At 52.1% G+C, this 23,166-nt stretch overlaps 1 protein-coding gene across 1 annotated transcript in view; it reads left to right on the top strand.

The window, feature by feature from the left end:
* Sdk2 (sidekick cell adhesion molecule 2) overlaps positions 1–22,790 on the top strand; it is a 121,264-nt gene extending 98,474 nt beyond the window's left edge. Inside the window, exons 36-43 of the mRNA XM_013037715.1 lie at positions 1,104–1,241; positions 3,859–4,020; positions 5,559–5,684; positions 11,096–11,260; positions 11,975–12,115; positions 12,376–12,514; positions 14,405–14,519; positions 21,992–22,790. Coding sequence (XP_012893169.1) covers positions 1,104–1,241; positions 3,859–4,020; positions 5,559–5,684; positions 11,096–11,260; positions 11,975–12,115; positions 12,376–12,514; positions 14,405–14,519; positions 21,992–22,345 — 1,340 coding nt within the window. The 3' untranslated portion in view covers positions 22,346–22,790. The remainder of the gene's footprint in view (positions 1–1,103; positions 1,242–3,858; positions 4,021–5,558; positions 5,685–11,095; positions 11,261–11,974; positions 12,116–12,375; positions 12,515–14,404; positions 14,520–21,991) is intronic.
* The last annotated feature ends 376 nt before the right edge of the window (positions 22,791–23,166 follow it).

Genomic DNA, 23,166 nt, shown 5'->3' with positions numbered 1-23,166 from the left:
GTTCACACACGCACACACACACATATACACACACACACGCTGCACAGAGCCAACTTACAGAATCACTCCTAGTGATGTTTGTCCCAGGGTCCAGGCCTCTAGGAGCCTTTTCCTCCACTGGTTCCCCAGGGTCTGGCTGAGGTCAAGTGGGAGTGTCTGGATGTGCAAGTCTCTCTGTCTGTCTGTCTCTCTGTCTCAGCCAGTCCCTACTCTGCCATCAATGTCATCTTCCAGATAGAAGCCCCTGGGAGCCTGGAAGCTTCTGGTACTTGGGCAGCAGAACACAGTGTTCAGTCCCACGTCCCTCTTGCGCCCCCACCCCCATCCCCAGGAGGCAGGAAAGGCCCCGAGCTCACCTCCCTCCTTCGGAGCCGCCCTCCCGACACGGCCTTTGCGGAGCTGGAGCCAGAAGCAGGTCCAGATTAGCTCTGGCTCAGTGGGGAGGCAGCGCCGGACAAGAATAGCCTGGACATCCAGCTGGCCAGCTTGGGATGCTTCCTGTCCTTCCTCTCTGCCCCCCTCAGAGGCCCCGGCCCCCCATGTTTTCAGGATCCCCACAGGGTTGTTCAGTCCACCAAAACATTTCTTGTGGAAGGGCCTCGTGTCCTTGGCTCCGGCTCCGGGGCACGGGGGTTCTGGAGCTTTCTTATTTTGTGAGGTTCTGCAGCCCAGACCCCCCCACACCCACCCACCCTCTGCAGCAGGGAGGTTGAAAGGCGCACTCCACAAAGCCAGGAAACGGCCTTGCCCTGTGCTGACCCTGGAGTGTCACAGCCTGTCCCGTGCTGCCAGCCAGGGCTCCGAGCCACGGAGGAGGAAGGCCAAGTTCTCGAACTTTCAGGAGAAGTGGAGCATTTTGCCTTTTCTCCCAAGGCCTGGGACGCTGCTTTTGGAAATGGGGGTTCTAACAACATCACAGAGGAAGAGGAGGGGGTCCAGGGCCCTCCAGTGGCCCCTCGGGCCTTGTTCTTGGGCTAAGTCCTTTCTCTCTCTTCCCCCCTGGGCACAAACCCAAAATACTCCCCATAGTTTCTTGGAGCCAAACCTGGGGCTTTGTACTTGCTCAGAAAGAGGAAACAAAACCCCGTTTGCTGTGTCCGCAGCCCCCAGCGCTCCCGGCTCAGTCAAGTTCAGCGAGCTGACCACGACCTCGGTAAACGTGTCCTGGGAAGCCCCCCGGTTCCCCAACGGCCTCCTGGAGGGCTACCGGCTAGTGTATGAGCCCTGCACCCCAGTAGATGGTGAGTGGGGTGGTCATCTGTGTCCCCGTCATGGTCACTACACAGGAGTTCTGTGGGATGGGAATATCCCACTTTTTGTTGTTGTGCTTATTGTTTTTTATTTTGTTTTTGTTTTTCATGTTCTTACTGCTGAGCCATGCTTCCAGCACTGATTTTTGCTGGATGTGGGAGTGGGGGTGGGATGCTGGTCCTGGGGCTTGAACCCAGGACCAGGATCTTAGTTGTCCCTGAGAGGGTTTGTTTGCTTAAGGCTGACACTCTACCACTTGAGCCACAGCTCCACTTCCAGCTTTTTGGTGGTTCATTGGAGATAAGAGTCCCATGAACTTTCCCATCCAGGCTGCCTTCAAACTGTGATCCTCAGATCTCAGCCTCCCGAGTAGCTAGGACTACAGGCATGTGCCACCAGCACCTGACTAGAAGGGGCATTCCTGAGGCAAAACAATGGTAGGATGAGGGCCAAATTAAAGCAGAAAACCTGAGGCTACCAGCTTCTAGACAGATACTTATTTTATTTCTTATTAGCATTTATTATTGTACAAAGGGGTTCCATTGTGAAAGACGTAACGTGTGTGTAACACACACTGATCAGATTCACCCCATCTGTATATTACAGAGAATTTAAAAATTCTTCACCTCAGTCTACAGAATCAGAGAAAGGAGGGAAGGAAATCTGGGTCAAGGACAGCCTTCTAAGAGCGGCGTCTCTGCAGGACCCCGAAGAAGAAGGGTCCTTGACAACACTGCCCTAGCTTTGCCCTCCCAAACTTGAGCGTTCCCAGCCTTCCTCCAGGTTAATCCTTCAGGCTTTGGAGACTCGGGAACTCCAAGAAGCAAATTCCCTTTAGGAATCTGATCAAAGCTCCTCAGCCTTGCCCAGAAAGATGGTGCACAGTATTGGGGAGGGGCGGGGGAGGTCATTGTACCCTGTTGCCAGCTGTGAGCCTCATATCAGGAGGCCCACTCTGCACGAAGCGAAGGCCTGCTCATCCCAGCTACCTTCAGACCCCTCCAGCCCCTGGCCGGGTCCCTGCCACACCCACAGCCTCCCAGGGAGGCCCAAGCTGACCGCGACAGTGGATGCCAGACACTTGCCAGCTTTCTTCCTGACTGTCCAGCCGTGGCTGGTGTGAACTCAGCCCAGTTCACACCAAAGTGAGCAGCACCACTGATACTTTGTCATCAGCTAGGGCTTAGAGTGGGACCTGGGGTGTGGGTGGCCTCCCAGTGATACCCAGGGAGTGACCGCGACTTCAGTCCAGTCACCCCTCTGCCCTCACTCTTAACTCCTCCCAGCAACCAATCCTGGCAAGAAGAAGGGGCCGTGCTGGGCCGGCAGTTCTGGGTCAGTGGAGGGGACAATGGCCCTCCTCCTTGCCACCACCTGCGTGCCAGCAGCCATTGGACAGAGTGGAGAAGAGCCAGGTGCAGGTGGCTCAGGCCTGTAATCCTAGCTACTCAGGAGGCTGAGTTGAGGATCACTGTTCAAAGCCAGCCCCAGTCAGGAAACTTCATGAGACACTTACCTCCAATTAACAACAACAACAAGCTGGAAATGGCTCAAATGGTAGAGCTGTAGCCTTGAGCAGAATCACTCAACGACAGTGTCCAGGTCCTGAGTTCAAGCCCTAGGACCAGCACAAGAACAAAGAACTGGGAAAAATCTGGGCCTCATGAAGAAATCTGGTCAGGTGCAGGGCCTGGGAACAGGGCCAGGGCAGAGAACACAGGGACAAAACACAGGAGCCTGGAAAAGCACCTGCACCTGTCCAGGCACCTCCTACCTTGAGAAATACAAGCACTCAGCCTCCCCGGCATTTCAGTGTGGCAGGATCTGGGCCACAGAGCTGAAGTCTTCTCTCTTAGACACTTCTGTCCTCCTGTGTCAGAATCTACCTAATAAGAGTGATTGGATGGTCCCCTTCCTCCCCTGGCCAGCACAATGTCTGCCCCAGCTCACGCCATAGCCCATGGGAGGGAGAGTCAAGCAATGCCCCCATTTCTCGAAGGGAAAACCCAAGACTCAAGTAGAAGGGTTTGTGTAGCAGTATGAAGAAGCCCCAGCCCTGGTGATCATTTCATCCCTCCAGACCCCCACTGTCATCTGAACGATGACACTGATGGCTCACGCCTGGAATCCTAGCCATTTCAGAAGGCAGAGATCTAAGGATCATGGTTCGAAGCCAACATAGGCAGAAAAGACTATGAGACTCTCATCTCCAGTTAATCAGCAAAAAAAGCCGGGAGTAGAGGTGTGCTACAAGTCATAGAGGACTTGCCTTGAGCAAAATAAAAAGCTAAGGACAGCACCCAGGCCCACAACAAAATATTAAATAATTTCTAGGCCCCTAGGGCTGCTGATTAGGAGTTGGACGGGCAATCCAGCTCTCCTCCAAACTCATTAGCCTCAGATCAAGCAGAACACAGGAATGTGTCTAGGACACAGCCTGGGTCTCATTGCTGTGTCAGCCAGCATCACATCTCAGCTGGTCTTCAAGTTGTGGGGGCCCTGGCGGGGGCTTCCGGCCACCATTGCTGCCCCCCCACCCACAGCCTCTGTGATCCTGCTCCCGCAGGCCACAGCAGCCCCTGCTCACTGGACTTCTCCCTCCCCCAGGGGTCAGCAAGATCGTGACAGTGGACGTGAAGGGGAACAGCCCGCTGTGGCTGAAGGTGAAGGACCTGGCCGAGGGCATGACCTACAGGTTCCGCATCCGGGCCAAGACCTTCACCTACGGGCCTGAGATCGAAGCCAACGTCACCACCGGCCCAGGAGAAGGTAGGGGCATGAGGAAGTGCTACCTCAGCACACCAGTCTCTTCTACATCCCGAGGTAGGGGCTGGGAAGGTGGCTCAGCGGTAGAGTGCTTGCCTCACATGCATGACGCCCTGATATAAACAGAAAAAGCCGGAAGTGGCACTGTGGCTCAAGTGGTAGAGTGCTAGCCTTGCGCTGAAGAGCTCAGGGACAACACTCAGGCCTAGAGTTCAAGCCCCACGACCGACCAAAAAAAAAAAAAAACCAAAAACCACCTGGAGTGAGAAGGCCCTTCCCACTCCTGATGCCCAGAGCTGTGCTGGATCCTGGGCACAAAGTAGGGTACACAGAGCTCACCCTCCACCCACCCCATTCCTCTCTCCCAGCTTTTCACTTCCTCCTTTCCTTTACCTCCCTGACCCCCCCCCCCAGTGATCATTAGCCTCAATCACCCCAAACAAAAAGTCTGAGGCACTCTGCCTGCCCCTCTGAGACAATGCTTACCCTCCTCAAACTTCCCCTAAACTACCCCTTCCTGGCCAGGTACTGGTGGCTCATGCCTATAATGCTAACTACTTAGGAGGCTGAAACCTGAGGATCACGGTTCAAAGCCAGCCCAGGCAGGAAAGCCTGTAAGACTCTTATCTCCAGTTAACCACCAAAAAACCAGAAGTGGTGCTATGGCTCAAGTGGTAGAACACTCATCTTGAGCTGAAGAGCTCAGGGACAGTGCCCAGGCCCAGAGTTCAAGCCCCATGACTAACAAAAACAAAACAGAACAAAAAATACACCTCCTGACCAGGCACTGGTATCTCGTGTCTGCCATCCTAGCTATTTAGGAGACTGAGATCTGAGGATCACAGTTCAGAGCCAGCCCAGGCAGGAAAATGTGTGAGATTTTTATCACCAATTAACAACCAAAAAAACCTGAAATGTAGCTGTGAATCCCAAAAGGCAGATTGAACACTGGCCTTGAGCACAAAAGCTCAGGAACAGCATCTAGACCTTGAGTTCAAGCCCCAGGACTGGCAACACACACACACACACACACACACACACACACACGAGTTAGAGCTGACGTCACCACCACCTGCTAGGAAGGACATGATGTTGGGGGGCCCCCTCAAACCAACCCTCCACCCATGGTCTCCCTCTGCCCCATGGATCTGCCTTCAAGTCTCACTTCTCGAGACATTTTACAGATAGGCAAACAGAGGGAGCTCAGAGGGGCTTCCTGAACAGATTCAGGCCACCCATGTAATAAATTCTGGCTGGAGCTAAACCCCAGGTCCTATGATTGCTCCCGAGACCTACCAGCATCTTCTAGGCACTCTCTTATGCTGGACTTTGTAATTTGGGGCGTGGGGGTGACCCAAGGAGACCACAGTCACATCCTGGTAGGCTAAGCCCCAAACACGCTCCCCAGGCCCTGACGCTTACAAGGGTCCTGGAGGCTCTTTGGCTGGAGTTGGAACTGTCACCCAGAACCCCCAGATTGACAGGCAGGGTGGCCATTCTGGGTTCCAGCAGGCCTCTTACCACTGGGTATGGTTTTGCAGGTGCCCCGGGCCCACCAGGAGTGCCCATCATCGTGAGGTACAGTTCTGCCATCGCCATCCACTGGGCCAGCGGTGACCCTGGCAAAGGACCCATTACCCGCTACGTCATAGAGGCCCGGCCTTCAGGTGGGTCTCCAAGGGCCAGGCTGCCTCCCACCTGTGAGCTAAGACTCCACAGCTCACTTCCTGCCACCTTCCTGTCCCTGCGCTTGGGCTTGTGTCAGGCCTCTACCTAAAAAGGCAGCCCTGTTGGGGAACTAGTAGACAGGTGATTCCTCTGAGCTGGACTCTCAATTAAGGAGATCCCAGGGGTGCCCACCCACTTCCTGAAAGAATGGCTGCTAGCACCAAATGCAAACTAGCTTGGGTGGAAGATTATTCAAGAAGTCAGCAGAGCAAGGGTTTGGTTAAGTATTTATTGGTGAGACTGGCAGGGAGCTGGTAGCTCCTACCTGTAATCTAGCTACTCAAGAGGCTGAGATCTGAGGACAGCAGTTCAAAGCCAACTGAGGGAAGAGGGTCAAGGAGACTCTGATCTCTGTCCACTAGAAAACTGGAAATGGAGCTGTGGTTCGAAGTGGTAGAGTGCTAGCCTTGAGCAAAAAAAGCTCTGGGACAGCATCCAGGCCCTGAGTTCAGGCCCCACAACTGGCAAGTGTGTGTGTGTGTGTGTGTGTGTGTGTGTGTGTGTGTGTGTGTTTGTGTGCGCACGCGTGCGTGCATGCACAGCCATCCCACATACTCCACATTACCAGAGACCCAAGCTCCTCCTGCATCTCTTATCTCCTGCACCCTCTCAGCTCTCCCTCTCTTCATAGCTCCTGTAATTTGTACCAACCTCTCCTGTCAAGCCTGAAATCAAATCACAAGAACTTCCAAAGCCATCAGGAGATGAGCCACACTGATAAGCCACACCAGGGGGCTCAGCTCTCCGCTTCTGTTTCACCGTTGTCCTGACACCTGCTTCCTGGGCTGAGGCTCCACTTACCCAGAGAAGCTCCAGCTCCCTCCGTTGCTAGGTTTCCAAGTTAATCAGAGGTGCCAAAGTCAGCCAGGAGCCACAGGCTTTTCTTTGTATTCTGTGGATCTGTGAGCTAGCTGATTAAAGTGAAGAAAGAAAAGCCAAGACCTGGCTACTTGAATCCCAGGAGCAAATCATAACATGAGGAGGAGCCAAGCATGTCAGAAACTAATACTTCTAAGAAGAAGGTGTACTAAAACATCTCAATGACAAATTGTTACTGCCCCATGCCAGGGCTCTGGGTGGCTCATGTCTGTAATCCTAGCTACTCAGGAGAGACTAAGATCCGAGGACCTCTGTTCAAAAGCCTGGCAGACAAATGCATAAGATTCTCATCTCCATTTAACCAACAAAAAGCCATTAGTGGAGGTATGGACCAAGTAGTAGTAGAGTGCCAGTCTTGAGTGATAAAAGCTAGGTAAAAGCATAAGCCCCTGAGTTCAAGCCCTAGTACACACACACACACACACACTCTCACACACAGCTTGTTAATACCCCAAGTGGCTAGATGCTCATTACCTCAATAGCAGACTTTACTAGTTCCACTAGTAAAGCCACTCATCATGACTTTCATCTTAGGTTAACAATCACACTTGCAAATAGTTAATATGTGTAGCAGCTTGGTTCCCACCATGTCCTGGGCTGCAGGCGGGCTGGGCCCAATCCCTGCTCCTGAGGGCCCCGCCCTGGCCCTCCAGTGCCAGCTGCTGAGTTGGCCAGGAGACCATTGAATTCGTTTCCCATTGGCCAGGAGGCATCACATTCGTTTCCCAACCAGGTTGGGCCTGTCTTTTCCCCCTGGGTTGACCCTGGTGACAGGCACTGGAATGCTGGCTTGGACTCCAGCCTGTTGATCTAGGAGGACTCTCAGGGAGGCTTAGCCTGAGCCTTCCAAATTTGGGAGCTGTGACTCAGTCTACACGAGTTGATCGAGGAAGGACCAAGCTAGCAGAGGCAAGACCAAGCTGTGCCAGACACTGGAAAGTATAGGAAGGCAGTGAGGAATGCTATGGCTTTCCCCTAAATCAGCTGAGAGGCAGCTGCTGTTCAGGGGGGATGTTTCCTCTCCCTTCTGTGCTCCCTGCCCCTTCTTTTGGGTCTCTCTCTGTGCTGACAGATGCTTTTCATGTTTGTTTGGGGTTTTTTTGTGGCGTTTTATTTTATCTTTTGCCAGTCTTGGGCTGTCCCTAAGCTGCTTTTGCTCAAGGCTAGTCCTCTACCACTTTGAGCCACAGCACTACTTCTGGTTTTCAGGTGGTTAATTGGAGATAAGAGTCCTCACTGAGTTTCCTGTTTGGGTTGGCTTGGAACCGTGATCCTCAGATCTTAGCCTCCTGAGTTGAGCAGCTAGGATTCCAGGTGTGAGCCACCAGTGCCCAGCGACACATGCTTCCTCCCGAGGATGAAATTGCTCTTGTTATACACTACTCTCAATTGTCCTTCTCATTACACAGGATCAGCTAAATGCGCACTTTCTAGAAGCCAGAGAGCCACGGGGCAAGGCAGGGCCAATGAGGGACTCACTCGGGACTCATAGGCCTGTGAAGCCAGTCCTGCACATCAGCTGACTCGCAGGGCTGGAGGCCAAGGCCCTAGGACATTCCAACAGCTTCTGTTCTGGCCTCCTTGCCATGGCCCCACCTTTTGTCTCTGCATAGAACACAACGAGTTGGGGAGGGAGAGGGGGCAGGCAGGAGGCCTCAGCTTTGGAAGACGTCAGTGGGAACTTCCACAAGCCACAGGTGGCATGGAGCACTGGTGAACTGCCAGTGTCACACAGCTCTGCCCTAGGCACCCCAGGGAAATTCAAAGCCAAGACTTGAATGGCTCTGGTCAGAAATACGAGCTTTGTGTGACGTTGGGACGCCTTGATTTTCTCAGTGTAAAATGGAGACAACAGTCCCTCCCTTCTGCCATCCCTAAGGGCTTGGAGGTAACCCACAGGCAGAGGAGTGACCCCGGGGTCAGTGCCAGCTGTCGGCCTGCCATTGGCATTGTCCCTATTGGGACAGTTCCTTCACAGTGATGGAGAGCTCAGTCACACAGCAAGTGGACTCATGCCCTGATGCTTACACGTCAATGCAGTGAAACTGGACACCTAATACTTAAAAACAAAATCCCTAAGCACCTGTAATCCTAGCTATTCAGGAGACTGAGATCTGAGTATCACGGTTTGAAGCTAGCCCAGGCAGGAAAGTCCGTGAGACAATTAACCACCAAAAGCTGAAAGTAGCACTGTGGCTTAAGTGATAGAGTGCTAACCTTGAGCAAAAGAAGCTCAGAGACAGTGCCCAGGACCTGAGTTCAAGCCTCAGGATCAGCAGAGAAAAAAACAAAACAGAACAAAACACAAGGCCACACTTGTGATCCTAGCACTCAGCAAGCTGAAGCAGGAAGATTGAGAGTTCAAGGCCAGCCTGGGCTACAATAATAATACTCTAACCTCAATAATAATAATAATAATTTTAAAAAAGAAAAAGAAATGGAGAAAAAAAAAGGATGGAAAGAGGGAGGGATGGAAGGAGGAGGGATGGAGGAAAGCAGGGAGAGAAGGAAGAAGTTAAAAGGGAAAGGATGGAAGGGAGGGTAGGAAAAGGCAAGGGAAATCTCCATTTATTCAGCACACACTTAGAAGGTGCTTGTGCTAGGTGATAATTTATACAGAGACAAACTAGGCATGATTTCTGCCCTTGAGGATTTCATAGCTTAGCAGGAAGAAAATGAGAGAGAGAAAAGGGAAGGTAACTAGCAACAAGACACTGGGAACATGGCAAATGCTCCAAATACCCACAGTGGAGACGGAAGCTTGTCTGAACACGGACACAGCCCTCATGGCCTTCATGTGGCCAGGTCTACACTGGAGGGAGCAGGCAGCCTTCAGCAGATCAAGCAACACACTCATCCTCAATTCAGAAACAATGCTAGAGGCCAGGCATGATGACTCATGCGTCTAATCCTGGCTACTCAAGAGACAGATCAAGGCAATTGTAGTTCAAGGCTTGCCTAAGCAAAAAATAGCAAATAAGCCACATGTGGTAGTAATCTCCTATATGCTTGCCACGTGAGAATCAAAAACTTGAGTCTCAGCTGGATGCTGGTGGATCAGGCCTGTAATCCTAGCTACTCAGGAGATTGCTTTGAACTGCAATCCTCAAACCTCAGTCTCCTGAGTAGCTAGGATTACAGGCATGAGCACCAGCACCCAGCTCCAACTATTTTTTTAATGACACAGAAAAGAGAAAATTTAGAATTCAGACCATTCAAGGGCTAAAATGTTGGGTCTCTTTTTCTGGGTGGTTGAATAGATTGATTGTCCCTCATCTGAATGCCTAGGACCAGAAGTGTTTCCGATTTTGAATGTTTCCGACTTGGGCATACTTACATCCACACAATGAGCTGTCTTAGGGATGTCATGAGAGCCTAATCATGAAATCCACTGATGTCTCGTAGACATCTTGCATTGCCTGGCCACAATTTTATACAATTTTTAATAATTTTGTGTATGAAACAGATTTATAGTACATACAGAATTGTCTTCTGTTATGTCAAGAACCTCCAAAGTCTTGGATTGGGGCGATTTGGGTTTTAGATTTTTCCAACTGGGAGCCTCCAACTTGTATCAAGTTGGCTGTTACAGTATTTTCTTCATAGCATATACATTTTAATGTTATAAAGATGCTTTACTAGAAAAGAATGATACACTCTAAAAGGTATCTTTAAAAAAAATTGCCCCTCCTGGGATTTTTTAAAAGGGTTTAATAAGACTAAAATGTAATATATGCATGTGTGAAATACCATTAGGAAACCTCTTTGTACAATTAACATATCCTAAAAATTGACAGGAAAGTATAACAGGCTCTATTGGGGCAGGGTATCAGCGAAAGGGGTGATAGAGAATGTGGATGAGGGTGAACATGCAAATAGAACAATGAACTCTGTTGAGATTGTGTTCAGAAGGAAGGCAGAGGGGGTAAGGGAGAGTGACAGGGGTGTGAGTTTGACCAGGGGTATTTTATGTGCATGCATGGAGATGTCACAATAAAAACCCCTTGTACTACTAATACACAATAAAAGTCTTCCCGCTGAGTCCAGCACCAGTGACGCACACCAGTAATCCTAGCTACTCAGGAGGCTGAGATCTGAGGGTCATGATTCAAAGCCAGCCCAGGCAAGAAAGGTAGTGAGACTTTTATTTCCTACTAATCATTAAAAAACCCAAAGTAGAGCAGTAGCTCAAGTGGTTGAGTGCTAACTTTGAACAAAAAAAGCTCAGGAACAGTGCCCAGACCCAGAGTTCAAACCCTAGGACTGATAAAAATAACAAAACAACAATAAAAATCTCCTCCCGCCCTCCCCAATCTAGTGGTATAGTTCAAATGGTAGTGCACTTGCCTAGAAACTGATGGCCCTGGAGTTCAATCCCCAGTCAGCCATATTGTTGAGCTGGGAGACCAGACAGGAACACAGAATCAAAGAGGGGTGAGATTTGAGCCCCCTCCCCTCTCGGCTCTTACAGATGAGGGGCTCTGGGACATTTTGATCAAGGACATCCCCAAGGAGGTGAGCTCTTACACCTTCAGCATGGACATCCTGAAACCTGGCGTGAGCTACGACTTCCGGGTCATTGCTGTCAACGACTATGGCTTCGGCACCCCCAGCAGTCCCTCCCAGTCTGTGCCAGGTACTGGTGCTATGGGGTGAGGAGTTGGGGGGAATTCCACAGAAGAGCCTGGTGACATACCGGGTAGTGGGAGAGGAGGAGAGACACCAGGGAACAGACTCATCAGGGTAACCACCAAAATGTCCTGCTGCTCAGTTCCCCAAGTTCTGAACTCAGGGCCGAGAGCCTACATCCCCTCTCATCCCCAGGGCAGCTCTGGAAGTTGGAACTTCAAACTTCCCTTTCCAGGATTTCAGAAGGCCTGTGTGTAGGGGAAGAACCATGGGCCCAAGACAATAGCTTTCATGAGCTCATGACCCAAGAAATTCAAGGGTGCCAGGTCATTAACTGTGTTGCCAAGGAAACTGCCACCACCAACACACACACACACACACATGCCCAGGACTCAGCACATTTGGGCCTAGCAAAGCTTTTGTCCTGAGGCAAGAGGGAAAAAAGGGAAAGTTGCTATCATGCCTATGTCCCTGGAAGACATCACAAATCAATCCCAGCATGCTCTCCTAATGCGTTCAGAGCAACTTCACAACCTCTCTTGGCCCAGGAAGTCTTCTGCCAACAATCAGAACTAGCATTCCAAACCTGTCATGGGTTCTGCCTCCTTCAGAGGTCATAGACCTCTGAGCCTACCCAGAAGACTCACACATCCATTGGGGTGGGAGGTTTGGAGGGAGGAAATCCTGAGCAGCGTACCTGACATCCACATCCATTGTCCAGCCCAAAAAGCCAACCCTTTCTATGAGGAGTGGTGGTTCCTGGTGGTCATTGCCCTGGTGGGCCTCATCTTCATCCTGCTTCTGGTCTTTGTGCTCATCATCCGAGGCCAGAGCAAGAAGTATGCCAAGAAGACAGACTCAGGTGAGTAAGCCATCACCAGAACCAGCTGGCGGTGGACTGGGCTATCAGGGTCTCCCTTTCGGCTGGAGCAGGGGTGGGCAGGTCTCTCTCCCGGCAAATGGATGTAGCTACTCCAGTGGGCAACTTGGAGTTTCAGCATGGTCTCTGACTCTTTTTGGAGTCTCATCTTTAAGTAGGGGGGAGAGGGGGTAGCCCAGCCAGGTAGGGGAGGGGAGGTCACGTGGTCTTCAAGGCATTAAACCCCCTCCTCTTCCCCCCAGCAGGCAATGTCAAATCGGGAGCCCTAGGCCATGGGGAGATGCTGAGCTTGGACGAAAGCAGTTTTCCTGCCTTGGAACTCAACAACAGGAGGCTGTCGGTCAAGAACTCCTTCTGCAGAAAGAATGGCCTGTACACCAGGTTAGTGGCCTTCAGGAGGAGGGAAGGAGCACAGAAGCCTAGCAGTGAGTGCTGGCTGGGGAGGATCACAGAGCAGGCCGGGCCCACCTGGCCTTCCCTTTCTTGAGAAACAGCATCCAAACTCTCTGGCTGGGAGCCATCAGCAGGACCCAGGCAGAGCACTGGAGGGCTTATAGGGCTCCTGCCAGATGAGACAGGATGGATCACAGCCCAGACTCACTAGAAATTCTCAAGGAATTGGGTACAAAAGGTTCCTGGAATGGCAGAAGAATGCAAACAACTTGCAAAATGTGACAAGTCAACCTTAAGCTGTTGTGCAAGAAAGTCCATGAGATTTTTATCTCCAATGAATGAACAAAAAGCTAGAAATGGAATTGTGGCTCAAGTGGTAAAGCACCAGCCAGCCACAAGAGAAAAAGTCAAGCCAGAAGAGTACAGGGGGCTGGGAAGGTGGCTCAGTGCTTGCCTTGTATACATGAGGCCCTGGGTTCGATTCCTCAGCACCACATAAGCAGAAAAAGCTGGAAGTGGTGCTGTAGCTCAAGTGGTAGAGTGCTAGCCTTGCACTGAAGAGCTGAGGGACAGCGCAAGTAGGAGGAGGAGGAGGAGAAGGGAAAAGGGGGGAGGAGGAGGAGGAGGAGAAGAAGAAGAAGAAGAGGGAGGAGGGGAGGAGGAGGAGGAGGAGAGGGCCCTGAGTTCAAACCCCACTATGTGTTGGGGTTGGGGGGAGGGAGGGGAAGTGGGGATCTAAGGTGCTCCAGGGATGAGAAGAGTTTGTAGATAAATACATGCCCCCCCAAATAAGCTGGGCACAGTGAGGCTCTGAGACAAGACACAAGACATACCAATGAGAGGTGCCAGGGGCTCCCCCATTCCTGCTGTAGACCACTCCTCTGGTCCTTACGTTAGATCAGAATCTCTGGCCACCATCTGGCCCCTGAAAGCAGTGAGCAGGGAAAAGCAGGAGCTGTGTTTCATGCCCAGCTTCTGTTTCTTCTGACCCCTAGGTTGTTGTATTTTTTTCCCCTGTGGCCGCCAGGCTACCCATTTTCAAGGGCAGGGGTCACTGCTGGGACCCACCTGCCTACACCCCCCTCCCCAACATAGGCTAGGGAGGTTGAGAACTACAGTCAGCGGACTTCAGCCTGGCCCCTATTGACATTCTCAGCTTGATGGAGGTAGCGGGAGGGGGGAGGATCTCTGGGGCGCTCACAAAGCTTCTCTGTGTCTCTTGGAGGGAAGAAGCCATGTGTGCTCATAGGAGGGGGCAAAGGGGAGGGGGCAGGGTGCACAGGCTCTTATCCTGTGCCAGATCCAGCCTTTCAGAGAAAGAGTTGTTTGAGGCTGTGGTGACCAAACCAGCCGGGCCCAGCGTGGCCACCACAGCTCCGCCAGGCTGGCTCCTGGGCTCTGCCACATGGAACAAGGGGGCATTTCACCCGTGACCTCACCTGCCCCTCCCTGCCGCCCTTGCCCACAGTGTAACACACTGAAGCCCATGCCTGCCCCTGTGCCCTTTGGGATACGTGGCTTGGCCCCAAACCAGCCCTAGGTTCCAAGAGCTTGAACCTGGCTGCAATGATAATGCCCATGTATATGCGTATGTGCATGTGTGCACACACACACATACACGCTTGCACATCTGCGTGCACACACACACGCACACACACATACACTGCTGCGTGAGCTGCATGGTGCCAAGGTGGCATTAGCATGGTACCTCATTTTTATCCCCCTCTTCCAGGCCCCTCTCTCCAAGGCCCACAACTACGGAGCAAAGTCACAGGCACAGGAGGGAGGAGGCGCTAGGAGAGGGGGCTGGTAGCCCATGCTCCTCCAAGCCCGTCTGATCCCCCACTGCTCCCCAACTCTCCCCAGGTCCCCTCCCAGGCCCAGCCCTGGCAGCCTCCACTACTCAGATGAGGACGTCACCAAGTACAACGACCTCATCCCCGCAGAGAGCAGCAGCCTCACCGAGAAGCCCTCGGAAATCTCTGACTCCCAGGTGAGAGGCGAAGGGCGGGAGCCCCAGGGAGCAGCCCCCACCCAGAGGCCAAAGGACAAGACCACCTGCAACCCAGCCCACCATAAGACCTTCTTCCTACCTTCTTCCCTTACGTCCCTTTCCTTCCCTTCCCTAGTTCTTTTCTTCCTTCTTCCCTTCCTTCCTTTCTTCTTTCACTCTTTCCTCCTGCCTTCATTCTTCTTTCCTTTCCCTTTTCTTCCTTTCCCTTTCCCTTCCTTCTATTCTTCCTCCTTTCCTTTCCTTTCCTCCCTCCCTTCCTCCCTCCCTCCCTCCCTCCCTCCTTCCCTTCTTTCCTTCCTTCCTTCCTTCCTTCCTTGGGCCATAAACACTAAGCAGGGAGCTGGGAATGTAGCTTAGTGGTAGAGTGCTTGCCTAGCATGCATGAAGCCCTGGGTTCCATTCCTCAGTACCACATACACAGAAAAAGCCAAAAGTGGCGCTGTGTCTCAAGTGGTAGTGCTCTCGCCTTGAGCATAAAGAGGCTCAGAACCCAGGCCCTGAGTTCAAGGCCCAAGACCAGCAAAAAAAAAAAAGTGGCTCCAACCACCTATCCAGAAGTCGTTTATGGGCCAGCTGCCACCTCCCAGTCCAGCTCAGAGTTCGCTAATGACAGAGGCCTCAGCACATGGGACAGCCCTGCCCCCATGCATGGTTCCCAGACTTCATGGAGCCCTGTCCCCACAGACATGGTGCCCAACCCTCTGAGGATGGGACGCTATATAGACCAGCTAGGCATTCTGCTCTGAGTTTGGGGCCCAAGCTTGGCTCCTGACTCTGCTGCCTCTGAGCTGGGATGTGTGGGTGTGTTGAGTAACATCTTCCAGACTCAGTTTCTCCATGTGTAGAGCAGCCAGGCTGCTCTGGTGGGATTGGTAAGAGGATAAGCGGATCACAGGTGCGCAAGAGCCTGGCCAGACACAACCATTCCCAAAGCATGGGCTTTTAGGTTGAGGGGTCCAAGCCGTGGAAGACAGAGCATCAGAATTGCCATTAGGTAGGTCAGATGGGGACACTGTCCCAGGCCATGTGGGAGGAGCTGAGAACATTCCAGTAACACAATGCGCAGCCTCCCACTCCAGCCCCCTCTGTCTGGGCCAAGCCTGGTAGTTGCCTAAGAAAAGGCTTCTGACAGCCACTGTGTCCTACCCCCGGGACCCTTGTGCCAGGTCCTGGGAGAGAGCAAGGAGGAAGAGGTGCTGCGGGGAGTGGGGCTGTGCGTGGGTAGGAAGGCCAGGAAGCTGGGGATCCGGTGGTGGGCCCGCGGCTGTTTCCTTCAGCTCCAGGGTTATGGGTGAGGTTGGCACAGCCAAGAACCCCACCTGACTCCCAGCTCCCAGCTGGCAGGGACAGAGCCTAGCTTAGCCTGGGGACTTAAGATGGGGGACCAAACTCTGAACCGGCATGATTTAGATCATGGCGTCTTTTTGTAAATACTGAACTGTGTAGATACATAGATTTGGGGAGCTTACAAGAAGGTCTATAGAAGCCTGGGTCTCTCCCCTGAAAGACCTTCCTTCTTTCCTTTCTTCCTTCCTTTCTTCCTTTCTTCCTTCCTTCTTTTCTTTTTTTCTTTTCTTTCTTCTCCTCCCTTCCTCCCTCTCTCTCTCTTTTTCTCTTTCTCTCTTTCTTCCTTCCTTCCTTCTCTAAGAGATGACAGCTAGCATTTAGATCCTGGACATTCAAGGTAGCAACGGAAAAAGATAAAGGAACGCTCTTTGCCCATGGACATGTGTGAGCTACACTTCTCTGTCTGTGCTCAGAGGCCCCCAGCAGGAGAGCTTCCTGCATTATTCTGTTGTGAAGCCTCTGCTCTTCTGTGGAGTGCATTATTCTGCCCACTCTGGCTGAGCATTGATGTTTAGGGAGTAAGTCTTCCCAAGGTAGGAGGTAATGCCCCAAATCTCAAGGCTTTATGTCACCATCCTGCATGAATCTAGAGGGGTCTCCCAAGGATACAGACTTGTCCCAGGACTATGAGGCCATCCTTCATTGTTCCAGCCTTAAAGAAAGACCCTGGGCTCCAGAACACCTGACTTCAGAAGTTGCCCCATGACCCAGAGTGGACAGAGAGAGCTTGAGAATCCTCCACACTGCCCTTGGTCTGAGTTGATCCAATCTCATCACTTGTACCGTTTCCCTAGCAACTTAGAAACAGTCACTTCCAGGGAGTACTGCTCTGGGACTCTAGAAGGCAGTTGTCACAGCAGTCTTGATTCTTCTTTGGGGGGCAGATTCCATAGGCCGGCTTGTGGAGTTGGGGATGGTTTTGGAAGGTGAGGGATAGGCTAGGTGAATTGGCTCTGGTTTTCACAAAGGCTCTAATTTTCACATCCATTGTTAAACTGCCAGTATCTTTTTTTTTTTTTTTTTGTCAGTTGTGGGGCTTGAACTCTGGGCCTGGGTGTTGTCCCACTAGCTCAAGGCTAGTGCTCTACCACTTGAGCCACAGTGCCACTTCCAGCTTTTTCTGTTGATGTGTACTGAGGAATTGAACCCAGGGCTTCGTGCATATAGGCAAGCACTCTACCACTGAGCCATCTTCCCAGCCCTCCTTTCCTCTTTCTTTTGTGGTGTGGGCATGGACCCCAGGCCTCACACGTGCCAGGCCACCTCTGCCTGTCACTTCCTGGAAGTGACAGAGACAGGACCCTGCTTTCCAGTAGCTCCTCAGGGATGGGATGGAGGGGACAGTGCTCCTCCCCTTCCACCCCCCGCCCCCCACAGTGCACACATGAATAAGCACCCTCTGGCAGCGTGCTCTCATGTCGAGGCTGTGACTGTCAGGACATAGTCACAATGTTGTCACGTCTGGAAAGTCACTATGCATCTTGTTGAGCCCTGCCCGGTCACCCCACCCCCACTCCGCTGAATGTACGTCTGCATACACTGCCTGGTTTATACTTTGAGCCAGACCACCCAAAGCTCACTCTCTAACCCTGGCGGAAATCTGCCCAGTGCCTTCCTGTGACACAGCCATAAACAGAAAGTCAGTGTGACTTCTAAACAAGCACACTGACATGATGGGAGAGAGGCCAGAGTAAGACTGAGGGGAAGAAGATGGGGGGAGAGAGTCCAGAGCCAGCCTCTAGGGAGTCAGGAAAAGGGGGCTCTGGGCAGAGGGAAGGCACACCCCAAGATGAGATTTACAGAGCCTGTAGCTTGTTGGGTGCAACTTCCAAAAGTGCAGGATGGCTACGTGCCAACTCCGTTTTCAAAATAACAGCCCCAGTTTAGTAGAAAACTATGTATCTTTAGCACACAAATAAATCTCAGTGAGAAAAAGAAAAGTCAAGCCATGGTATACACACCTTCTAATCCTGACATCTAGTTCTTGACTTCTTCAAACTCATTTTGTATGTAAAAAGTAAAATGAAAACCTCCAGGTCAAATCACATCCTATATATTTTTTTTCTCTTTTGTACATAAATTTTGTGTACTTTTTTTTTTTTTGGCAGTACTAGACTTGAACTGAGGGCCTCACACTGGCTAATCTTGCTGGCTCTGCTGGTACTCTACCAGTCTAGTGAACTTTTCTGTCTTACTTGGCCTCAAATAGTGCTCCTCCAGATCTCAGCCTCCTGAGTAGTTAGGATTACAGGCATGAGCCATCTTTGAATTGATTTTGAACTGTTATTTTTCAAGGGACATTTTTGGAAGAGTTATAACTGTATCAGCACCAAGAGCCCAGAGCCCTGGCAAAGATACCCAGGAGACCCGTAGCTGTCACTCCATCCAACTCTAACCCCCAGAGCTGTAGCCGAGGCCTGAGATGGCCTGCAGGCTCAGGTTAGGGCCTCCAAGGGGCAGGGCTAGAGCTGTGTATCAGGAGACTGGATAGGAACCACAGATGAGAGGAGAGCCACTCCAGGTGGTTTCCCTGTGTTCTGGTCATTATCTTCCTCCCAGCCTTCTGAAATTCAACAAATAAAGACCCCCTTCCCCCCCAGCTCTACCCCATCCCCAGGCCTCCCGCTCCCTTGCTGCTAGGGGTGGCTGGCTTTGTTCTCCCCTTTTTGTTTCCCTCTTGTCTCCAGGGTCCTCTCTCGCACTGACCCCCTCCCCACACCCTCCCTAGGACCAGAGTCCTGGCTCCAGCTCCCATCATTGCTGACTGAGTGCCTTTGAGGAGCTGTTAAGAGTTGGGGGGAACTGAAGCGGTCGCCCGCCCGATGGCTTGGCAGGGCAGCCTCTGAAAGCCCCCTTTGTGCTAGGCCTGCTCCTGGGAAGCTGCATTCAATTATGGGGGGGGCAGGGAGGAGGGGGAAGGCTGCAAGAGGAGCCCCTGCTTCCCCCTCCTGTCTCTTTCTCACCCCACCCCCACCTCGAAAAGAAACAGATGTTCAGGGAGTAGAGGCCTGAGTGCCCCTAGCTGAGGCAGCCCCCCCCGCCCCCGCCCCACCCCGCCTTGGAGGACGGAGCCCAACCAGACCTCAGCTTCCGCCCTGCCTCTCAGTCAGGACCAGGGGGGGGGGGGAGACACCCCGTGGGCACCCAGCAGGCAGCAGCCACTGGGAAGAAGTGATTCAGATGAAAAGTTTGGGATCTGACTCAGAGGAAGCCCACTCTGTCCCCACATCAGACGCGCTTTGGTCTTCCAGAGGCCTGGACCCTGAGTCAGCCTCCTGAGCCCTTCTGCTCCCTCAGGGGAGCACGGAGGCCTCTCACCCCAGTGCCGTTCCCCCACTTGCCCTCCAATAATACCTTTCACCATGTCCTCTTCTGCGCTGGTTTACCTCATGGTGACAGGCAGACCTACTGTTCTACCCATTGCTTAGAGCAGGAGACTGAGTCTGAGGACCCAAAGGAAAATGGGCTCAACTTACCCCACTGGCCATCTCCCACCCCATGCTGGGGCCTGGAGGGGCTGAAATTCTAGCACCAGGAGATGTCTGGCAACTCTTACAGCTGCTGACCAGGTTGGGAGACCTGCAGTCCAGCAGCTCACCTCAGAGTTTCTCGCTGGTCACTGGGGAGGGAGACACACACACACACACACACACACACACACATTGGGGAGGGAGACACACACACACACACACACACCCTGGCCTTGGCATATGGAGCCCTCCGGCCTTCAAGTCTTTTGTTCTCCTGGGCCTGGGTGGGCAGCTGGGCTGGCTGCAAAGAAAGGGGCTCGTATTGTACTGCCTTGCGCGCTAGGGAAGGTGGCCGGGTATGTTCTGTTGTGGACTCTGCCTTTCCGGGGAGCTGTCTGCTGGGAGCTGCAGAGGGCTGGGGAAAGCAGGGCGGGGCCAGAGAACATAAATCAGCAGATGGACTACTTAATCCCCAGTGGGAGCCCCTGAGAAGGGGCTCTTGTGACCATCTCATAGCCCAGTACGGGAGTGAAGAGCAAGCACAGACTTTGGAAATGCAAAGCTTTGGGACATCAGGAAGATCTAAGTAAAGCCAATGCCTTGAGCAAAGCCCTCACTCATTCTATAGTTGGGTTCTCATTAGCACTCACTCAGCTTCAGTACCCACCCAGCATCAGCACTCAGCCTGGACCAGTACTCACTCAGCATCAGCATTCACACAATGTTAATACTTAGCCCACATCAGCACTTAGCAGGTATCAGTACTCACACAATGCCAGCACTCACTCAGCATCACCATTCACCCAGCACCAGTACTTACCCAGCATCAGCACTCACCCAGCGTCAGCATTCACCCAGCACCAGCACACACCCAGCATTAGCACCCACCCAGCATCAGCATTTACCCAGTATCAGGACCTAGCATCAGCACTCACTGGGCATCAGCACTCACCCAATGTCAGTATTCACCTACCATCAACACGTACCCAGCACCAATAATCACACAATATCAATGTGCATGCACATCATTGCTTACCTAACCACAGTAGCATGTAATATCAGTACTCAGGTGGTATCAGCATCCGTACTTACATTGCAATAGTAGCTGTAGCACAGAGGGAAGTGTGAAAGCCAATTACAGAAATGCAAGTCAGTAGCCCACACCATCCTGCAGAGCACCTGCTGGCAGTGTGTCACTCATGCCACTTAAGGGTCTAGCTTCACAGAGGACTTGGGGGTTCTGAGGACAAGCCTTCCATTTCCTATGATCCAGGTCACTGCTTCAATTTTTTTTTTCTGGTCATGGGGCCTGAGCTCTGGGCCTGGGTGCTGTCCCCAGCTCTTCAGTTCAAGGCAAGCACTCTACCACTGAGCCACCTTCCCAGCCCCACTGCTTCAATTTCTTTAGCTATAAAGCAGCCACCTTGGGTTATCTGGGTCTTGTGGCCATCCCACCCACTAGTTTTATGTTTGGCTTATGTTGGTGTAAGGTAGTAATTGCTCTAGCCACCAGCATTGGTGCCTGGGGTGAGGACACTCCCATGAGGTCTTCTGGGCTGTTTTCTTCGTGTGTTGTTGTCTTCTAGAGAGTTCTATCTGTTGTCTTATTTATTGGTTCTCAAAAGATTGCTGGGAGGGCTGAGAATGTGGCTTAGTAGTAGAGTGCTTGCCTAGCATGCATGAAGCTCTGGGTTTGATTCCTCAGTACCACATAAACAAAAAGCCAGCATGGTGCTGTGGCTCAAGTGGTAGAGCACTAGCCTTGACCAAAAGAGCTCAGAGACAGCACCCAGGTCCTGAGTTTAAGCCCTACAACCAACAACAACAACAACAACAAAAAGAGATTAGTTTATCATTAGCCAGGTATGTTGGTGGTTCATGCCCTCAATCCTAGCTACTCAGGAGGCTGAGATCTAAGGATCCCAATTTGAAGCCTGTACCAACAGGAAAGTCCATGAGACTTCAATTAACTACTAAAATGCTAGAAAATGATACTGTGGCTCAAAGTGACGGAGTGCTAACCTTTAGCGAAAAAGCTCAGGGACAGCCCCCAGACCCTGAGTTCAAGCCCCACAATTCACACACATACACACACACACACACACACACACACACACACACACACACAATTAATATTTTGCATTTAAGAAGAAAACTTCAAAGTCATGATGGCATAAAAATTCAGAGCTCTAAAAAAAAAATTCAGAGCTCTTATAAGCATTTTTTCCCATGCTTACATTATTTTAAATTGTGCCAGTACCAGATCTTGCACTCAGGGGCTGAGGACTGTCCTTGAGCTTTTTCATTGAAGCCTGGCATTCTACCACGGGAGCTCCACTTCCAGCTTTTCTGGTGGTTCAGTGAAGATAAAAGTCTCATGGGCTTTCACGCTTGGGCTGACTTCAAACTGTGATCCTCAGCCTTCTGAGTAGCTAGGATGACAGGTGTAAGCCAGCAGCTCCCGGATGTGCTGGAACAGGCAGAGTAGGCACTGAAGGTCGTACATCCACCTCACAATGAGGGAGGTAGGCACTTACAGGTCAGAGCTCGGGGCCCTGGCTCTCTCTGCCTCCCAGTCCTAGTACACAGACCTGTCCACACAAGGCCACTGACACTGTTTCTCTGCCCTTCCAGGGAAGTGACAGTGAGTACGAGGTGGACCCGAACCCCCAGAAGGCCCACTCCTTTGTCAACCACTACATCAGCGACCCAACCTACTACAACTCCTGGCGGCGCCAGCAGAAGGGTATCTCGCGGGCCCAGGCGTACAGCTACACAGAGAGCGACCCTGGGGAGCCTGATCACGTCACCATCGCCAACAGCACCAGCGCCCAGCAGGGCAGCCTCTTCCGGCCCAAGGCTAGCCGGACTCCTACGCCCCAAAACCCTCCGAACCCCCCAAGTCAACAGAGCACCCTCTACCGGCCCCCCAGCAGCCTGGCCCCTGGCTCCCGGGCTCCTATTGCAGGATTTTCATCTTTTGTTTGATGACAGAGTAGGAAAAGAAAGAAAGTAAGAAAAAAAAGGACACCAAAATCCTCCTCACCACTTCTCACCATGCCTGCCAGAAAACAACAAAAAACACCAAGAAACCAAGTCAGCTGTTCACCTCTCAAGTTTAATTTTCCAGATTCCAGGGCCAGCAAAGCCTGCATGGAGGAGGAAGACGAGAAGGAAGAGGAGGAGGAAGAGGAAAAGGGGGAGGAGGAGGAGGAGGAGGAGACCAAGGAAGGATGTGTGTGCTGGCATGTGGGACCCACTGCTCTGCAGTGAGTTGCACCTGGACTAGAGATGGGACTGGAGATTGGGGGAGATGGAGAAAGAGAGAGGCCAAGAGGGCAAAGGACTTGAGGGCTGTAAGGCAGGCATGGCTGAGGGACAGAGAGGCTTCTGATGTCTAGCCAGCCACCCCTTCCCTCTTGTGTTTCATACCTGCCAACAGCTCCGGTGCATAAAATGCTAGATAGCCCAGAGGCCAAGCCTCCTCCTCTGCCACCACCCCGGGGTAGGTGTCCCAGGGTCCTGTGACCATGCCTGGCCCCTGCCCTGCTTCATCCGTTCCATTGCTTATCTCCCTGGTTCATTCTCCACCAAGCCATTGGTTTAATTAGAATAAGGAGAGGAAGCTAGGCTTCCTTACAGGCTCACACCTGTAATCCTAGCTACTTGGGAAGCTGACATCTGAAGTTCACTGTTCAGAGCCAGCCCCGGGAAGGGAAAGTCCAATTAACCAGCAAAAAAGCTGCAAGTACAGCTGTGGCCCCCAACCACAGAACTCAGGGCTCTGAGTTCAAGCCCTAGTACCAGCA

The sequence above is a fragment of the Dipodomys ordii genome, unplaced genomic scaffold (genome assembly GCF_000151885.1).
Source record: "Dipodomys ordii isolate 6190 unplaced genomic scaffold, Dord_2.0 Scaffold7, whole genome shotgun sequence".
Classification (NCBI taxonomy): domain Eukaryota; kingdom Metazoa; phylum Chordata; class Mammalia; order Rodentia; family Heteromyidae; genus Dipodomys; species Dipodomys ordii.
This window is presented reverse-complemented; position numbering and strand designations above follow the sequence as displayed.